This window comes from Condylostylus longicornis, unplaced genomic scaffold, assembly GCF_029603195.1.
Source record: "Condylostylus longicornis isolate FDR11 unplaced genomic scaffold, ASM2960319v2 ptg000005l, whole genome shotgun sequence".
In the NCBI taxonomy this organism is placed as follows: domain Eukaryota; kingdom Metazoa; phylum Arthropoda; class Insecta; order Diptera; family Dolichopodidae; genus Condylostylus; species Condylostylus longicornis.
The window spans coordinates 5,528,457-5,550,628 of NW_026577974.1; the positions used below are offsets into that span (position 1 = coordinate 5,528,457).

Here is a 22,172-nt window from a genome sequence, read left to right on the forward strand (position 1 = left end):
ATAAACCTATAATTAAAATTGAGTATTTAAGGAAATCTTTAGTAAATTTTACTTACATATGTATGTATTATGTATTTGAGCAAATGTATAACATGTACATTGTGAAATTCCAACCAAATATTTGATGCTTATAGTTTTTGCATCGTCATTGCATAGAAATTTGATTATCATTTCATTACAATATAAATTGTATTATTAATAAAACGAAATTTTCTAGTTAGCTAAGAATATTACCAATTTGAATTTAAAACTAAAATATGTAATTATTTCCCAATTTTTCGTGATTCATTAAGCTTATAACGGATCTCATCTTATTCTTAAATGAAAAATTGTAAATTTTTTTGACAGCTATTAAATTTTAGGGATCGATCAAAATCGTACGTAGTATATAGTGCATAGTAGATGTGTAGTACGCATATACGAATAAGGGTACAGAATTGACAACACCGCTAACACTTATTGTCAAATATTTATTATATTTATATGTAATTTTATGTGGGGATAAAATTTTCTGCTTTTCTAAAATTCAAAATTACTTTCCAAAATAAGTTTATATTGTTAAATTTTAAGTTCGCATTTTATATATGTGAATGAATAGATCAATTTGACCTTAGAAAATAAAACAGAAAAACGATATACCCACGCGTTGTCAAAATCCAAAATTATAATATGTTGAGTAGTCTCGTAGCTCATTTAGGTCAGTTAATTTAAAATGTACGTTAAATGCGAGTTAGAATTTTCTATAAAAAAAAAACAAATGTTAAACTTTTTATACTATAGTGGATTTGGTTCCACAATAGTGGATCAGTACATTTTCTCTTAAATTTTCTGAAATACCTACACAAATTAATGCAAAATTTCTTAAAATATATCAGACTCATACATTGATAACTATGCTGACATTTTTATTAGGCTCTTTTAACAATCAATTTTTAAAAATTCCCATCCTTTAAAAATTTTTTTGTTATAAGAAACCTTTATCCTGTATGTCTAGTCAACTGTCATAAAACTTTAAAATGAAATAAAAAAAATTATAATTAACGCTATTTAAATAAAAAAAATTAAAAATTTTTTGTTAAAGCAATTACAGATTTTATATTTTTATGAATATTATGCAATAATAAAAATGTAGAACTCAAGCATTAAAGCAATATGCTCCGACAATAAAATTATAGTTATAATAAAATTTTTCAAAATATTTTACGTGCAAATTACAAAAATCCCTTTTTTTCACCTTCTCCCTCTAAATTGAATGTAATTTTATTAACCTAAATAAAAGATTAAACAAAACTTCTTGTCATTTACAACCATTAAAAAAAGAAAAACAAAGTACACATACAAGAATCTTTCTATTTGTTGTATGAAAACCTTTAGGCTCTATCGCAGACTTGTTTTTTTCGCAATTCATTCAAAGTAAAAAAGTAAGCGATGGTCACAATATGCTATAAAAATTATATAAAATACACGCAAATGGAAAAAACAGATAACAAAAAAAACTTTTCTATTTTTTATTTTATATAATGTGCGTCACTTGTTTAGCGTCAAGTTTTCAGACACAGAAAATCAAAAAGAATAAAAATAAAATCAAATACGATCATAAAACATAAAAATTTGTGTAAGCGATAAATCTTTTAATTTCACAGCGGGTATCTTTCACATAATTGTTGCTCTTATTTAAATTTTTTTTTAATAACTTGCATATTGTGAATGACCACTTTAGCCTTATGTATTTACAAAGTTATATTATATAGACTGTACAAATAGACAATACTTCATAGATACCCTATAGATATTAATATATAATACAACTTTATACTATGCATATAAAGTTGTATTATGCATATAAAGTTGTACGTGCTGCATATAATATAACTTTAGAAGCACATAATGTAACGATATCAGAGAGAAATTACCATCAAATATTAAAAATCTCAAAAATCTTTTAAAAACCTAAATGTTTACTAAAATTTCATATAATCACATGCACAACGCAAACGTACAAAACAATTTGCAGTTGATGCATCCTAATGATTTGATTATTTTAAAGAGTAGCACTCACTCACAGCTATTATAAATATTAAATTTAAATAATGCTCATTTAATTCAATAATTAAAATTGGGCTCTCCAAGCTCGTATAACGTGTTAAACCATATATGTGTTAATAGGTCTGTATTTGGCACAAGTTATAACATTCAAAAATCAATTATTATAAAAACACCAATTTATTCGAGCTAATTAAGCATAACTTTTGACAGCTTTGGCTAAATTAATTAATTGATTTTAAAATCAAAACCCATATGTGATCGTAGAATTTTGACATTTCTAATCAACAAAAAAATATGTAAAAAATAAAGCAAATTCTTTAATCATAAAATTACTTAGCTTACTTAAAAGAAGATAAAGCATAATTTTCATATTTAAATTTGTAGAGTCAAATTATTCCAGGCATTTTGTGAAGATACCCAAACTTCAATCCTCTTCTGTAAACGAGATGTTATTTGTGCATATAATGCATGTGTATGTAGTTTGTGGTAATTTGTGTATACTGCAAAGTAACTACATAACATGTATATATTAAGTGTAAGCCTATATCCTTGCAGAATATTTTATAATACAAAGTAGAAACTGTTAAAAGACAACTTTTTTTTCTAAAACAGGAATGAAACCTGAACTAATGCTTAAAAAAGATGTATATATATATATACATAATCATAATTTACTATCAAAAGGTCATTACTAATGGCAAGTTCCACATAAATTTTCTTTACAAATAAAGCGAATTAAAAATTTTTTTATTGCAAATTTTTGTTAACTATTCGGTTTTTTTGCGTTATTAATATTTTTGTTTTTTTTGAAGCTATCTCTTTAATAACCAGATTTCCAATATCATGTTCGCTCATTTTTGTAGCTATGAAAATGCAATGCATACATATTAAAATGATGATCAAATTTATTGGAATGTTCGCACACTGTTTTTTTGTTTCGATTTGGTTTAGTTTTTTTTTTTCTTTTTTTCTTGTGTCATATTAATCATGATTTGACATTATTAAAGTCAAAAGTATAAATCGTTAGAAATTTATGGAATTAAAATTTGGTATAATTTGCAAATTTTTTTTTTTTGGTATTAGAAGATTGTCAAAATAAATGGAGAAAATGAAGAAGTAATTGTTTTGAATAAGAACTGGTCGTAATTTGTGAATATAACCTTGTAAAATGTGTGGAGAGAAAATTTGAAAAAAAGTTTTCAAGACAAAGTAAAACCGAATTATGTATGTATGTATGTTATAATTATTTTAAATTTCAATATGGCGGTTCTTATAAGCGCAAGACATTTAACGGATATTCGATTTTTCTTAAAACTATAAGTGAAGAGTATTGTACCTTATGTAACTTATCGAAAAATGGGTTACTTTGAATTTTCTATATAGGAATTTCCCTAAGTTTGTGCCTGATTGTCTTTGCAGGAGTTTAGGTGATTTCCTAATTTACAAACAGCAATAAATAAAAATGCATATGACCGTTCTCAAACTGAAATTGATGGAAGATTTTTAAGCAAATGAAAAATTTCAATTTTAAAGCTGAATGAACCATCATTATGGAATGCTAAAAAAAGCAATTTTTGATTTGGAAATTTTAAAATACAAAGTATAAGAATTTTTAATGGGTAATGTCCTCATATGAATGTTGAAGCTACAAGTCTAAGAGTTTATAGAAATTATTATTTTTCAATCTTGATGGCTATGTTTTAGCTTGAGGCTATATTTTGTTCTATATTGCGATTTAAAAACGGTTCCTGGATTGAAACTTAGTGCTGTTTTATATTTTCAAAACAATTTTTTTTTGTAGATTTTCATAAAACTTTGCTTATCGTTTTGATTGAAAATTTTTTTATGTTTTTTCAGAAGGAATCGTTTCCTATAGCATACCAAAAGGTGTTCAACGTGGTATGGAAATTGACTTATCAGATAAAACATATGATGGACAAGAGGAGAATGATAGATATGTTGATGGTTTGGGTCAATTAGTTGATGGTCAAAAAGGAAAAGATAATTTTCGTACCGATATTCATGGCTTTGGTAAAGGTAACTTTTGTTTTGTATTTTTTTTTTCATTGTTTTCAATACCTATTAGCATATTCATTTTAATAATTGCGTAAGTAGGTACCTACCTATTTATTTGTACACTTATAATTAAATATACAGTTGATATTAAGCTTTAATTTATATTTAACCTAATTCAATTCTTGTGTCCGATTTTTTACCCATGAAATGTCAAAGAAATTATAAAATTCGCTTAATAAGCTCCTGTGTGTTTTATGTAGTCAGACAGCACATTTCGAATTATCAAAAATTACATAATACAAATTCGTTTTGTTTTCGTCAAGCTTTTTTTTGCAATTGTTTATTTCTATAGTTCATTAACCCTGTCTGGAACCAGGAAATAAGAATTTCTGGTATATGTACATATATCTATGTCTGTTGTCAAGTTTTTGAAAAAAATACTGTTTTTGTATGCAAATTCAATGCTCGTGCAATATTTTCTACAATACAAATTTCTTTTTCATCTATATTTTTATATTTAAATTATTAAATATTGAACATATACAAACATGTAAGGCTATAGAAAATATTCATATATGCATGAATAACAAATGATCAACTAATAATATAAATTAGCATGAAGATTTATCGTTTTGTAACACTTTATAAATTGCATAATATATTGATATATTAAAAAAACAAAAAATTTGAAATTAAAAAATAAACCTCTACTTTATGTGTTGGCAAAAATATATAATATGAGTAATCAGTTCAAAGGATTATTTACCACAATTAAAATGATTTTAATTATTCATAAACCGAAAATGCATTTTATCACAAATAAAAAATAATAAAATACAAACAAAAAGAAAATCTCTTAATTAAAAAATTTTCGGCATCATCAATTGAAATTGAAAAACTATACCACAAAATTTAATAAAATAAACAAAATATAATGTTGAAAAATTGAAAATTTGGTAAAAAAAAAAGATAAATAAATAAAATAGCCCCAAAAAAACCTTCACACATTTATAATTTATTTACAAATTTCATTAGATTCATAAGTTTTGTCCTAATGGTGGCAAAAAGTAAAAATTACAAGGCGAAATCAAAAATCTACACAAGCATGTTTATTTTTTATTCTCAATTGTTTTCTCTTTCAAAGAAAGAAAAAAAAGATAGACTTATTTTAGATATTTTTGTTATAGTAATTTTTACCTAACGTTGTTTTTGAGCATTCTTTAAGTAAGTTTTTTAGAATAGATTAGAAATTGAATAATATAACGTACAACTTCAAGTTAACTTTGATAAAATTTTTTTGCTGTCCCATATAGAGTCCAATTTGTTTTCATTGAATTCTTAAGAAGTATGATTTTTCTTTTATTAAAACCAATTTTTTAATAAAATTTTTCTTCTATAACATACATTATGCGGCAATTCGAATTTGAACTTTATTATTATTTGCTAGCATTAACTGGCACAATATAACAAGTGAAGTTTTACCTTTTAGTAAATTAAATATGCGAACGCTTAATTGAAATTAAACTAAAATCTTATCAGAATTATTATTTACTTAATTAATTAATAAAAATCAATTCAAAAAAAAAATTTAAAAGTGTAACTGGAAAACAGGTTTCATTCAAAATTCCATTAATGTACTTAAGGTACAATTTCATATACTTACATACATTATATTTTAATAATTAAATTCTTTTAAAATAAAAACTATCTACTTAATTTTGAACTCGCTCTAAAATAAATTATAATTGACTTTTCAATTATGTTCAATTATGTTTGAGTATCATATATGTTTTTTTTTTTTCATACATACATATAGATAATTATTTGCCCTTACGAGTATAATTAACAGCAGTACTCCGATATTTTGTCTATATAATTTGAAATTGCTTATGATTAATTAAATTTTAGTTCTGTCATAAGCATAGTGCTACACTAATACTAATTTTTATACATATAGCTCTTCAATACGAAGGAGTTCAGTTTGAAATGCTATAATGCTCCTAATTTATTCAAATTTACTATAAAAAATTTAACGTAATTATTATTAACAATTAAAATATCAAATACTGCAATTCGTTTTTAATTATCCGTTAAATACTGCATTCATGTCATCGGTAAGTTACTGTGCCACGATACCTGTAATATGATAGTATAATAATTAAACTTTTATTGAAATAAAATATTAAATAATAAATTTTTTTTTATTTACTTTGCCAATTTTATATTATAGAGTAAGGTAATTACATAGAGTATGATATAATTCCAAAATAATAAAAGTAGTAAAAAATTTCAATTAATTAATAAAATAGTAAAAATTTCAATTATGTTTGAAAATATTCTTGACTTAATTAAATATTCATTACTGTCGAATATGAAAATCATTTATGAAAACGTTACATTGCAATCATAATAATTATTTTATTGCAGTTAATTGAAATAATATATATTTTTTTTATTATTGTTATACAATAATTAAAACTTCTTCTAAAACAATGAATAAAATTGTGAAAATTTTCATATTTTAAATTCACACATAAAGCACTCAAACTCATTTATTTATTTTAAATTTTTTTTTTTAGATGCAGAATATTGCAGTAATAATTCATGATTAACTTAAAAGGCCTGAAGATCTTTAAATATGTGATTTTTAATAATGAATTTAGCAAAAAAAAAAAAACTACCTTTGTATTATTTTTGTAATATTTTTACATTAATTTTATATATTTCGGTTATTTTTGAAATTTAATATAATTTTTTTATTTCAAAGTAAAGAAAATATTTAGAATATTGATGGAGAAAAAGGTTTCTCAGTACAAACTACTAAATTAATAATTAATTTCTTATTAAAAATAGCTGAACTCAACTTGAATTTAATATTTTTCTTCAACTAAATTATTAAAGTTTCTAAAAAATTCAAACAAAATTCTAATTTTCATATAAAGTTTTGTACACATTTTATTATTTTACATATCTAAAAATTAATCTAAAAAACCCTTGCTTTACACTAATTTTTCATAAATTATTTCTCATATTATACCTTTATACATATCTCATCCTACATATATATATATATACAACTGTAGCAAATTGATTATCTATAATAAAATAAAAAAAAATCAATAGTTCAATATACGTAATTTCATATTATACCTTTAGACCGAAATATTTAAATTTAAAAACCCACTAACAAAATTTAATACGCGTTACCCTTACGTATTAAAATTTGCTTAATATATTCCTGTTTTATATTTACCATAACTTTAGCGAATTAATTTATTAACCATTAATAAAATAATTATTATTTTGCAATTTAATGAACTTACATATAGAAAAAAATAATACTATCTTAATTTCAATATTGAATTCTATGTGATCTATGTAAATCTCGAAGATTTTATTCCTTTTATAAATTATATATATATATATATATATGTAAAGTACATATACTTACATACTTAAAAATATCATAAGCTTGTAAAAATATAGGAACCCAATGCAATTTTTTTGCCATTGCTTTGAATTTAAAGGTTTTTAATTTTTAACAAAGTAAATTTAAATTTTATAAAAACAAAAAATATTAATGCCGACATTTTGACGACCTTAAACATAATGTTAATTTATTTGAGCATAATTATAATATGCATATGTTTATAATACATTTATTACAGTAAAATATTGGTAAAATTAATTATAAATTTGTTAAAATTTTACAATAAAATTCAATTTATGTAAAAGAAACGTCTAGATCTATGTGATTATCAATAAAGTTCAGAATCGTACTATATCCTTTAATTTAGCTGTAAATTTTTTATAATTTTTCCAAAATTTATATATTATAAATAACTTACAAAATATTAAAACGATAATAAAATTCAAAATGTCCATCAAAATCGGGATCTTAAATTAACCCAAATAATGCTCATAATCGTTCCATCAGATATAGTTCAACCGTAAACCGAATGTGTATAGACCGAGCTTTCTAGGGGGTTTGAATCCCTTTGAAATTTTGAATTCTACAATAAACTAATTCTACTGTAATTCTAAAATATATACGCATAAAAAAATCAACATTACTAAATAAAAACAAAAACGAATAAAAGTTTATTAAAAATTATTAAAGTTACCGTCACGTACAATTCTCATTCCCTTTTTTACTTTCGTTATTATTGTGCCTACGACGATGGTCAAAGTTAAAAACAAAATGTATATTTAAAAAACTTTCCCTTAATTACAAAACTAATAATAAACTTTATGATTATTATAACTTGTTGGTCTTTTGTTTTATTTTTATTTAAAGAATACAAGAAAATAAAAAACAAAAAGAACAATAATTTTTGCTTAATATTTTAACATTTTAACCATGTTTTTTTATATTTTCCTTTTTAAGGTTACGAATGGGTTGGATGGAGAAATGATACGCCTAGTTTAGCTGGTAAACCAGTTGAAATAACATTCGAATTTGATACAGTAAGAAATTTCAGTGCAATTATTTTACATACAAATAACATGTTTTCAAAGGATGTACAGGTAAAGATTAAAATTTTTTTATAGCTAATTTATTATTTTATGTAAAAACTTTATTATTGTATATATACATTTATGTATTTATATATGCTATATATTAAAGATATATTTGGAACAGCTTGATATTGAATAATGGAATAAAATGACTTGAACTAATGTAATTATCGGGAACATTTACAAAAACGTCTACAATTACATACAAAATATATTTTTAAAAATTCTTTTCTCCTTTGATTCGGTCCAATTTTTATGTTGGCAAGTCGGAACAACATAATTGGTATATAGTAAAATCATTTTACAACATCAAATATATTTTTTTTTCTCCTATGGTTTAAATTAACTGTTTACATGATTTTTAGTTGATTATAAAGTTTATACTATTAATTTAAAATGAAAGTATAATAATTGATGTTCGTTAATTTACACAGAAAGTAATTGCTTCTTATAGATAGACTATTATAAAATTAAATGAAACTATTATTAAAAGTATACATATTATAGGTAGGTTGTTTTGGTAAGAACCCTTCGTTTTTCTTCTTCTCCCTTCTCAATTCCTAGGGAATTTCCTAGGTCATTTCCGTAACCTGAACTTTTAACTTTTCGCATCAAACCGCAACGGTTAACTCAAACAGTTTCTTCCATAAATAAATGCTTCACAGTCTTTAATAAACTGCATTTGTTACTTCTCAGCTCCCTTCAAAAAAAAAACTAATGACATTCGAATCAAGGACTATTTTACCATAATGATTATAATATTCCGTTTTTAGCGATAATTTATTTCTCGGCTTCTTCAATCTTTCTTAGTTCACCATTAAAAAGAAATTCATTCGACCGTATTAAAGAGTTTTATAAATGTAGAAGTTGATTAAGGTTATTATATTAAAAATGGAATTAAGTTTTAAACAGATCAATTAAATGAACTTCGAATGTTATTAATTCATAAATAATTTTATTACAAAATAATAGATAACATTATGCAAAAATTTATTAAAATTACCCCGAACGGTAGCAATAAACTATATAGTTGTTAATAAGGAAACAGAATAAGAAGAAGTGTTTAATGCATTTCTCAATATGATGCACATAGTTACATTATTTAATTTAAATAAGTGAATAATTTAATATTTATTCTTGATAAAAATGAAAAAAAAGAGAAACAAGAAATGCATTAACACTACCACTAAAATGAATTTGAATAAATGGAATGGAAGATAACGATGGAATTTAAATTTTTATTATGCAGGTCCAGAAATAAACTCGTTTTTTTTTTTTTTTGTAGGTTTGGTTTTTTTAATTAATGTCAATTAATTTTATATATCTTATATATAAATATTACTATATTGTATATAGGGTTTTCATATGCCATTAGTATAAATAGCATAATAATTTTCAGCTTATTTAACTTTAATTAATACCAAAATTTTAAGGATGCTCTCAATATAATAACAATATTTCGGTTTCAATATGCGTTTATAATAGTATAGTTTTGCTTATACATTATGCAAATACAGACAAATGTACTTAACTTTTATATATAATTGTAAAGGATATTCGTATATATTTTATGAATTTTTACATGTTAACCTACTTAACCAATATAATAGTTTGGGTTTTTTTTTTATTTTTAAATTTTTAATTAGACACGAGAAAAAGGTATAAAAAATAACTAAAATAACAAAAAAAGCAAGGTAAAATTTTAAAAGTGTTTTTCAATGTTAATGTTCAATTTGTCTTTTATATAGAATGATGGGAATTATTATTATATCTACATTTTATAAATGAAATATTGATAACATGAAAGACTGAATACATTAAATTTTATTTGATATTTTTTCCATTTTCATATCCATAAAATTTTCAATAAGAATGAACTAATAGATCAAGTTATGTCCACATATTTGTTTACGTTTCTATTAGCTTGACAATTCATTCGAAATTTATTTTGAGTAACAACAGTTTTAGTTTCACTCAAAAAGCATACTGAGGGCCCTACAACAAAATTTGCTTGCCGTGGCTTTAGAAGATTTTCTCAATTCTTTCATCATTTTGATTCGAACTATAAAAAATTAGTGCTCCCATAGCTGACATAATATCCAAATTGCTCTACATACAACGTATAAGAGCCTTCATGTATTTCAATGTGATTCGAATATGAATATGATTTATTTGTAATTTTTATTAAAAAATGTGTTATATTACATAAGTATAACAAGAAAAATTTTACTTTTTTATAAACTACTATCACTGATTTTACTTTTTTATAATATCATTCTTTGGATTAAAAATTCAAATACACATTTTATTTTTAAAATTTAGAAATGAATCAATGATAAGCTGTCATCAAATTTCAATATTGTGAATTTATCCCATATAGGATATTGCAAATTTTATAAAAAAAAGGATTGCCACATACTACTAACTTAAAATAAAATATACAATTAAATGGAAACATCAATTTCAATTTGTTGATAGTCCAAATTATTTTCAATAATTTGTTCTCAAAATATAATTAATAAAATAAAATATTGTCAATTATAGTGTGACGAGATTTAGACGCGTATTCATTTTTTACTTACGTTAATGCTTTTTTTTTTCTCGTTCGAAAAACTGACATACACTATTATGGTAAAAAATTAAATAGAAGCCAAAACTTACAAATTTATTTTGTTTAAAATGTGCGATCTACTATAATCAAAAGTGCAATGGTAACCTTTTTTTAAAAAATGTAATTTATTGACCAATTTTGTATTTGTATTAATGTATGTATGTACTCAAAATGAATTAATGTGAAGTTTCTATTGTTTTTAAACAACGGTATAGCTGCTGTAATCATTCTTTCAGTTTTTTTTATAAATACCCTTTTTACTATACTATTTTGTTATACACATGTGCTTATGGTTTTATATGGTTTTGCATGTGGATAATTTGAAAGTGGACAGGATAAATGAAACAAAATTGAAAAAACGAAAATGCAACTAAATTCAAAAATCCATCCATAAATCAATATAGGGATAATAATGTAAAAATAATGTATGTATGTGTGTATAGATAATATATGCGAGAAGAATAATGCAAATTCACATAAACAAACAATAATGTTAGCATATCAATAGTCCGAAACCAAAATTAGTATTTTAATCATCATTAGACTTAATCCGCCCTTTTTATTCATGCAAACCCTGTATTTCATTTCATATCCTCATTTTGGTTTCTTTTTTCACGCATTTGTACACTCGTAAGCAGTACATATAAAAAAAATTAAAAATTCACAATTAGTTCTGGATTTCCTTAGATATACAGTATACATTTATCTTTAATAATAAACAGCTAATGTAGTCGATGGTTGGCTGCGAAATTCAATTTAAGAGAAAATTTTATGTATACATACGTAGCTCGGTTAAATTATTTGTTGTATTCATTCCATTTAAACATTATAAACGGTTAAATAAAGTATTTTTGAAAGCCGGATTCGTAAATTAAATGAAATTAGGTGGTTAAATTTGAGGAAGCAGGATTACCCTTTTGTTTACACACATTCCACGAATTTTAGTCAACTGCTTGATGTCTAATATCCTGAAACCAACGTAGAAAAAATTGGCGAATATTATGTAGATGAAATTGTTTTTAACGATCCGAAATAAAGAAAAAGCAGCAAACTTTTTTTTGCATATAATTTTGTACTGCTGGTTACTTATGTACATATTAAACGTTATTATAAAACAGGTTCACTGTATATTTACACATAATGAATTTTGTTTACGAAAATCACTGATTCTCTTAGTTTAAATGTTATAATGCACACACAAGCATAAATTTTATTCAATTAATATTGCTTACTTAGTATGCTAGTAGGTATAACTTTCTTCTCTACACACATAAATTCGTACATAATTATTTTCTATTTGAAATTTTATTCTCAAACTATGTAAATAGTAAAATAGACTTTCCAAAAAATAAAGTGAGAGTATCGATTTCATTTGAAATCCAATATAGTCTATATATAAATAAACAATGACAAAAACAACTATACAAATATAATATGCCAATAAGAATTTACTGAGAAATTTGTATATACATACAATTGAAATATGCGTATGATATGCGTTCGTGATTTGAATAGACTCAAGAAAATTTTTGTTAAGATACACTTATTTGCAATATCAATAATGAAAGCATATATTATGATATTGAATTTTTCTAGATTTCTTTTTTTCTCAAGTCTATTCAGATGGAACTTCAAATAAAATTAGTTTAATATACGATATATTAGTTAAGATACAAGCAATCAAACAAGTATGAATGTTAAAGACGAATTAAATATGTATGTAATAAGTGATATGTTGGTAAAAGTCATATGTTCATATAACAAAACATTACAACCAAAATTTAAGAATCTATTCGGATTAAAACAAAACGCAATATACGAAATTTAAAATGAATAAAAAAAACTGTGTTGCAACACCATTTGACAACAATAAAGAAATCTTATCCACAATATGTCCATTTTTCCTGTTTATACGTTTTCATATTTTGTAAAGAGCACATTATAACGTATAAGATCATATTTGGCATGGAGGCGGGACACAGATCATTGAACAAGCTCGCGCTGTACCTGGTTGTACAAGTCTACAGATCTACAAATCTAATGCATACGTTATATAATTCTTATGTTTTTAGTGAATTGAATATCTCCGTGATGATTTTTGACACAATTTCTTTTATACTTGTGCTAAAAAAATGGAAACCGTACATTTTTTTTACTATACCAAGTTTTATTCTTTTTTCTCTTGTTTTGTCAACTATAAAATTAATTTTAGAATTGCATGCAATATCGTGTCTACCTTATAACTGTAAAATGCATTAAGTCAGCTCCACAACAAGCCTTTACAGTATAAGCTTTCTAAAAATATCAATTTCTGAATATATCATTAACATATTTATGTACATTCTGCATAAAAATATTTATAAATAATTTCATATAATATTTAATTATTTTTTTGATATTTAACAGGTTTTTGTTCATGCAAAAGTTTTCTTTAGTATTGGCGGTAAACATTTTATTGGTGAACCAGTTCAATTCTCTTATATGCCAGATACAATATTAGATCATGCTAGAGATGTTACAATTAAATTACATCATCGTATAGGTCGTTATTTACAAATTCATTTATATTTTGCATTGCGTTGGATAATGCTTAGTGAAATTTCATTTATTTCTGGTAAGTATATAATATGTAGACGTCTATATATAAATAAACAGTTACAATTAAAAGTATTAAATATATGCAAGTTACGTTACTTATATACGAAGTTATAATGATTATTTTATTTATATTTATAATAGTACCTGTTTCTGGAAATTTCACTGATGAAGAGATTAGTGGGAATTCATTGCCACATGAAACACCTGAATATCCATTACAAAGAGATGAAGTTCAAACAAATCCAACAAAAGGTGAACGAAGTCACATTCCACAAAGTAAGTATAGCAATAATTTATATATATGTATGTATGTATATAAATTATGTATGTTTGACATTATATATATATGTAAATATCATATAATGTGCGTCTTTATAAACACTCGGTGTAGAAATTTCCTTTTTTAATTCACGCAATACTTGATTTTTCATTTAATTGCCAAAATTACAGCGATATCTCTTTATAATGAACACATGAAATTTCATTAATTTTATTAGGTAATACATAATTAAGTTAGGTATTGCTACATTTTATTAACAAATGTTCAAATAAAATATTTGTTAAATGGAAAAAAAATCAATTAAAAGTTTTTGATAATTCACAAAAAAAAAACACTTTTTTTTAAGTTTTCAAAATCATTACTCTATACTTAATATACAAATATTTTACAGTTATATCACCAAAACCGATTGATCAAGAACCAGAAAGTAGTTTTGTTGGTGTTATAATAGCTGCTTTAACAACAATTATTTTATTATTAGTAGCTATTATATTATTTATAATAGCAAAAAATCGTCGTGCACGTGGTAGTAATGTTTTAGATGCATTTCAACATAATTTTAATTCGGACGGACTCGGAGTGGATAAGCGAATTAATAGTAACATGAAGGTAAAATTAGCATACAATGAAAAGAATCTGGTGTTTAAAAAAGATGTAAATTAATTAATAAAATTTTTGTAACAAGTATAAAATTATTAATAAAAATTTTTTTTTTTTTTATGTATGCAAATGGATTAGGTAACTATGGATGATAATGAATCAATTGATAAAAGCAGTTTATATCATGAACCATTTAACGTTAATATGTATACAAGTGCAGCAAGTGGATGCTCTTTAAATGATTTACAACGTCATCATGTGACACCAGATTATACTGGTAAATTTTTATTACGTATATGATTGATTATAAATTTAAGTATGAAGACAAATAATGAATTTGAATTAAAATCGGAACGTAACATAATAATTATATATAAATATATATGTATATACTTTAAATATATTTTAATCATCATCATAAAAAAGCCGACATTTATCAAATTCAATGCAACAATTCGTCTGTTTCACTTTTTTTATTTTCCTAGATTTTACATTTGTAATTTAAATATCTTTTTCAAAAAACAAAAGAGTTGATTTTCAAGGACCTATTCAAGTATACATAGATATTACTGACTTAAAAATTTCTTTGAAATTGTCAACTATTATAAAACACTTTGAAATTTCTAGCTTTTACAAAGAAAACGCGTTTTTAAAAGAACCTTTTTGTATTTTTTTTAAATGTAATTTCTTTTAAAAAAATTTCTTTGTATAACATACAAATAAAATATAGCTGTGCTACTATGCGTACTATTTTAATTATGTATATACCACTTTCGCTGGTTTCCTGCTACGTACTTTTAAAAAAGTTGTTATAATGACAAATTCTAAATCTTTACAGAAAATTTTTTGAACACATTCAACTTTTGTCAATGTATTTTAAAAACGCAACAGAATCATATGTAAAACAGAATTCTTTCTTCCACAACAAAAGTCTGTTAATACGCAAATAACGAAAATATTGAAAAGAATTTTATAATTATATAAAAAACTAAAAATTAGTTCACATATCACAATTAAAGCCTGCATCAACTTCTTTGTAAAACCTGAGATCGTAAAAAAGAAATTAATTTTTAATTATAATAAAATTTTATAAAAGACAAAATTTATAATTAAAAATAAAATACTCTCACCAATTGTATTTTATTGCATAATAATTTAAATTAAAAAAAGGACAATAATATCCTCTCTTTTACATATTTAAAAACTTTAATCATTACGAATAAATATTTTAAAATAACAAAAATATACTGTCCTATACATGAAAATTATTATCAATTATATGAAATGTCATTTTTAATACGATATTCAGTCAGCTCAAATTATAGTTATAAAAGTATATAAGTACGATGGTTAAGAACAAAGTATAGCATTAATACAATTAAATATATTTACATATATTAATATCATCCTTAATTACTTGTAAAATTAATCAATATTCATTTTGAAAATATTGTATTAAACTTATCGGATTCAATCCTGAAAATATTCTCTCATAAATTAATAATAATATTATCTATATATTATATGGATAGATAATAATATCAATGCCATAATAAATTTAAATTAATACTTTATATGCCAATACACATATAGATATATATATATGTATATATATGTATAATTATTTTACGCTTATTTTAATTTCATTCATTATTTTGTTACATTCATCTCACATAATATATATATATATATATACACATATAACTATAATATGCGCGTAACCATAAATAACAGATGTTCCTGATATTGTTTGTCAAGAGTATGCTGTACCACATATGCAAGATTTAATACCAAAAATTCCTGGCGGATATGTAAGTGTACGTATGACACCATCACCATTAAGTAGTGTATTTCCAAAACCACCGCCAGTACCACCACCACCATCAGAAAAATATTATGCAGCAACAGCAATATGTAAAGCACCAGCACCATCAACATTGCCATTACAACCGACAACAACAGCAACATCAGGCGTATCATCATCATCAATAGGAACAACAACAAATTTACATCAACAAAATAATATTAATAATAATAACAGTAATAGTAATAATAATAATAATAATAATATTAATATAAATAATACAACAATACAACAAGGAACAACAAATTCAATACAATCAAATATAGCATTATCATCAGTAGCATTATCATCATCAAATCATATTAATAATTCATATAGCGATGCTGATATTGCATCATCAAATGATGAAGATAACTTAATTCAATTGCAAGAGTTCCCGAGGCAATCTTTAGTTATTGTTGAAAAATTGGGCTGTGGTATGTTTGGTGAATTACATCTTTGTGAAACAAAAGGATTAAGGTAATTTTTTTTCTGTATTATGTTATATAATGTAAAATTTTCTATAAATATATTGTAATATCGTACATATGCGTGTGTGTAATGATGCAATGTATACTGTAACTGTTATATGTATGTCCCACGCAAAATTTTTTTTTATATTATTAATGTACATAAAATTTGTAAGCTAAGTATAATCAAAAAAAAATTTATCTTTTTTTTTAATAGTGTACAGAATAATACAAATATTTTGTTTTCAATTCAATATCAATATTTTGGACGCAGGAAAAATTTCTATATAATGTTATACGTATTAAATTCATAAATTTTTAAATGAATTGATGGCGTTCCAGACAGACCTATTTTTAAATTAGAGTGATTTTTCAAATAAATTCTGTTTCATATAGATGTTTTTGTCGGAAGTAATTTTCTAATTATTTAACAAAAAAATTACATTCCGGACAGTCATAATTTCATATCGTATTCATTTTTTAAATGTGTTTTCTAAAAAACTAATAGAATTTTAATTAAACTCCTTTAAAAACCCTTCAACCGTAATAATAAATTCTTATAAAAATTACATTATTAAATATAAAATCAATTACAAAATATTAAAATTATATACGAGTATCTTAATCTACATAGCCTTTAGAAATATTTTAAATTCCACTATTATTGCATTTTTGCATACCACATAAATGATTATAATTCATATTTGAATGAGGATATCGTATTTAGGTAGGCTATATTTGTATTTGCAGATCCAATATTTTTGGAAATTTATAATCACGGGATATTTCTTACTAATTTATATTAACGTACATTCAAATTACTTAAATCATATTAACCCACATATACGTATTATATGGAATGTGTTATTATTTCAATCAATTAATTTACATAATTTTAATGAAACACAACAAAAAAAAAGGGAAAATTTAAGCAAGTTTTAATTTGTAACTTAAAATTTTAAGTGTCTAAATAAAAACTTATTTGAATTATACAAATTATTTTAATAAATCATTCTAGAACTTATTCGATCCAGAGACAAGAACATGTCAAGTTGAGAACTAAGAACTTTCATGAGAACAACCAAGGTTTAATCAATTTAGATTTGGCAATATTGCTGCAAAAATAAGAAATTTAAATCGTAAAGTACTTTTTTTCGAATTTTTGTTGCCAGAAAGTGGTAAATGTACATATATTATGTATATAAGTTTTAACTGAGAATTTCCTATAATATTTGAACTATCTGAATTTATATTCAGATAGTTCTGATATTCATTTAAATGTCTTCCACTATCTCACTCATAAATTTACTTTTTAGAATGAATTTCCATGCCAGTAAGAAACTATTGGACCTATTAGGCAATATAATCATATTTGAGCAAACATATACTTAATAAACAATTGTCATTTCTGCAAATTCCACTTAATATAAATCAAATTTAAATAAGTTTAATCCTTATTTTCCTCCGTTTTTCATGAACTCACTAAAACATAAATAGAAATCTTCAGTTTAAATATGCAATTATAATTAGATTTAAGTAATATTAATATATACAATGATATCTAAATTTATTCCATATTCTATTTATATTACATTAATATATTAAGCTGATTAACACTATTTAGTATCCTTTCCTATATTTTATAACAATATTATAATATATAAATTTAGTTTACAATATTTGTTATAAAACACATGTATATATTCGTATGTGGCTTCAACATACAATATAAATATATATTGAAGAACTTTAATATAATGAATTCAATTTATTTGAATAATAAATTAACTTAAATACTATAAGCTCATTATTATCATTATTATTGTTACAATACTCTATATTTTCATTATAATCAATATATAAACGTTAAATTGTATTTATATGTATACATATAAAAAAATGAATAGTGTGTTTTCTAAAATGAAATTGATCAATATATTTTATTATTTTAATATAATACTATATTTCTAATCTAAAGTAAATTTTACTAAATATTAAAATATAGTTTTACAAGTTTTTGTTTATATAATGTATATGTATATAATTATTCATCAATAATTACAATACAATTTAAATTTATAATTTTATTAAAATGACATATTATTCTACATTTTAATACACACAGTTAAATATAATCGTAAAATATATTTTGCATGATAAAGTATGAAAATAATATTTGTATTGATAGAAAATATTTTAAAGATTAGAAAATTTCTTAAAGGATAGAAAATTTCTTAAAGGAAATTATCGTATGTATGTGCATCAGCCATGTAAAACCTGTCCAAAATTATGGGCCGCGTTTAAAAATTGGAAAGTTGTGCGGAAGAAATTCGAGATTGTCAGACATTATACAATTTCAACTGAAATAAATTTTGAATTGACAAATCATTCACTACTTTGCTGACTACTTGCCAATTACGCTAAAATAAAATATTGAAAATGATATTTGATATTTTTGAAAATATTTTTTAAAAATGTTTAAAAAAACAAAATATTAAAATTATTTTTAACTTTTTAGAAATGGAAAATTGTAAGCATTAATGGAAATAATTAGAAATGGGAAATTGTACGAATTATTCCTAAAGGATTTGAGTACTTATTTAACCATCAAAAATCATCTTTACCGAAAATAAATTTAAGGCTATAACAATCTAGATTCAATAACGTTTTATCGAAAGATTATCACGGGCCGAATAAAATAATCATTCAAACCAAATTCAATAATATTTTTTTTTGTATAAATTGGATTATATGTACGTTGCACATGGCTGAATGTAATATGAAAAATTCAATTCCTGTTCCACAATAATTGAAAATATTTCAATATAATACCAAAAAAAAATATATATAGTTAGACTGATATCATTTACTATATATGAAATTTGTATAGAGAATTTAAATTTAACAAATTATTCAGAAAATTTTTATAATGATCTAAAACAGTACTTGAATAAATCTATGTACATACAATCAATTCTATTCAAATTATATCGACAAGATTTATCAAAAATGATATTATTTATTTTAAAAACAAAATTTTGTTATTGTAGCAAATAAGGTGATCTTTTTATATGTTATGATGTAGGAGTTATATATTTTTTTAAACAAACCATATTCTACATACATGAATTCATATAAATATAGGTTGAATGTCCATAAATATTACATTTTATATAGAATATTGTTTATAATAATACATTTAAGATTCTTAAAATCTGATATATTTATATTGTTAACAATAAATCAATTCTTACTTATTTTAAAATAAATTTTTTTTTGTTAGCTTCCGAAAGAATTTTAGAATTTAAATATATTATATTTATTTAAAAAAAAATCCAAAATTGAAAAGATTTCTTGTTTATAATTCAACATTTTATATACAGTCTATTTAAGAATATTTGAATTTAGAATTATAGATAAAATATAGAATTTTAAGAATAAATTACAGAAAGAAATTTAAATATAATAAATGACGAGAATTGATTATTGAAAAAAAAATTAAATTGAATTTGTTAAATTTACTTTAATATTTAAAATTTTTTATAATATTGCGAAAAAGAATTTAATAATTTTTTTAATACCAAAATAATTCAGTATCTTATAACGCATATTTGAATAAAATTGAAAAAAACATGGCGTCACAAAATAGAAAATTTATTTTCAAATTGTTAAAAGTATTTTAGAACTATATTAGTAAAAATTCTTCACGATGTTAAAAGTTTTTACCACAATATATAATTAAATAAAAATTTTCAATTCTTATCAAAACTCCATTTCAAAATTCAATAGAAATACTTGATTTTATTCAATATTAACTTAGCATACACTATAGTACAGCAAAGAATCTCATACAATTTGTAAAAGAAACGTATACAATTTGTATTTAAATATAAATTAAAACTTTTATAATTATATTATTGGAAAATAATTCAAGGATACTTTTAATCACTATTACACGATTATTTAAGCATATAAATTTATATATATACATAAATTAAATATAATCAACAATATAAGATACTAAAAATTGATCGGATACCAAAAATTTCCACTTCCATAATTTTATTATACATACATGTTATATTTTATTTAATATACTCACATATCTATTATATAAGTATTTTTTTATTCATTTATATATTAAGGTAAAAAACTAAAACATTTTGAATACAATATGTTTTACATACAATTATAATCCTTTTAATTTAAAATCTATATCATTATACCTATATGTGTGTAAGTATAATTACACAAATACAATCATATATATTATGTGTAAAAAAATTGTTTATTTCCAAAATTTATTACATATATCCTTTAAATTATTTATTGTTCATAAATTCAGTTGATTACAATTCAATTTTGCTCTCTTTTTTCATTTTTATGTATAATATGAATATAATCTTATATGATGTACATAGCATGATTTTAGAAGAGAATTCTAATACTTGTATATTATAGGATAAATAATATTGAGTATAGGTATGCGAAATATTTAAAACCTCAAATTTCCTTTATTCAATTAGAGATTTAATTTTTCTACTATTCAGAAATAATAATAATAAAAAACTTGTGTTCTATTTCATTTAATTTATTCTTTTATACAGATTTTTTATCTAATTGTATTTTTACATTATTTGTTATAATTTTAAATTCAATATATTTTTTGGTCTCAAAAACTTAAAATGCATAATATGCACAATATTCAACTCTAACCATATACATACTGATATAGTGTTATGTACATGTATCCTAAAAAAATTTAATACTTTTATTATTCAGCAAAAGCGTTATAGAATGAACTTTTCCTAATATTCAGTTTTTTTTTTTTGTTGTAAATTATACAATACTCAATTTAAATTTAAACTATTTTAAAGAATAAAATGCTAGATTCCTAATATAATAATATACAGAGCATTATACATGTGTACATATTTGTGTTATGGCACAAAATTCGAATATGTACAAATATTATGAACATAATATTATATATACATATAGGTTCACAATTAAAAATTGCATAGTGTTTTAAATTAAATTTACCAAAAAATTTTCATCTATAAAAGTGCAGATGTTGTAGATAACAATAAAAGAGTTCTTTTGAAAGAAAATTCTAGATAGGTTATAATTGTAAATGTAAAGATCAATTATATGTATACAGCAATTCTAAAAAAGAAAAATGTTTTTAAT

At 22.7% G+C, this 22,172-nt stretch overlaps 1 protein-coding gene across 4 annotated transcripts in view; it reads left to right on the forward strand.

Moving 5' to 3' along the window:
• Positions 1 to 22,172, forward strand: part of LOC129614763 (discoidin domain-containing receptor 2-like) — a 156,532-nt gene that overhangs the window by 108,960 nt on the left and 25,400 nt on the right. The window contains exons 5-11 of one of the 4 annotated variants that reach the window (XM_055529621.1): positions 3,904 to 4,077; positions 8,450 to 8,589; positions 13,598 to 13,805; positions 13,931 to 14,065; positions 14,461 to 14,723; positions 14,808 to 14,946; positions 16,404 to 16,992. In XM_055529621.1, coding sequence (XP_055385596.1) covers positions 3,904 to 4,077; positions 8,450 to 8,589; positions 13,598 to 13,805; positions 13,931 to 14,065; positions 14,461 to 14,723; positions 14,808 to 14,946; positions 16,404 to 16,992 — 1,648 coding nt within the window. Of the gene's footprint in view, positions 1 to 3,903; positions 4,084 to 8,449; positions 8,590 to 13,597; positions 13,806 to 13,930; positions 14,066 to 14,460; positions 14,724 to 14,807; positions 14,947 to 16,403; positions 16,993 to 22,172 lie in introns of all 4 variants that reach the window. The other 3 variants (XM_055529630.1, XM_055529612.1, XM_055529639.1) reach the window with 3 other exon arrangements.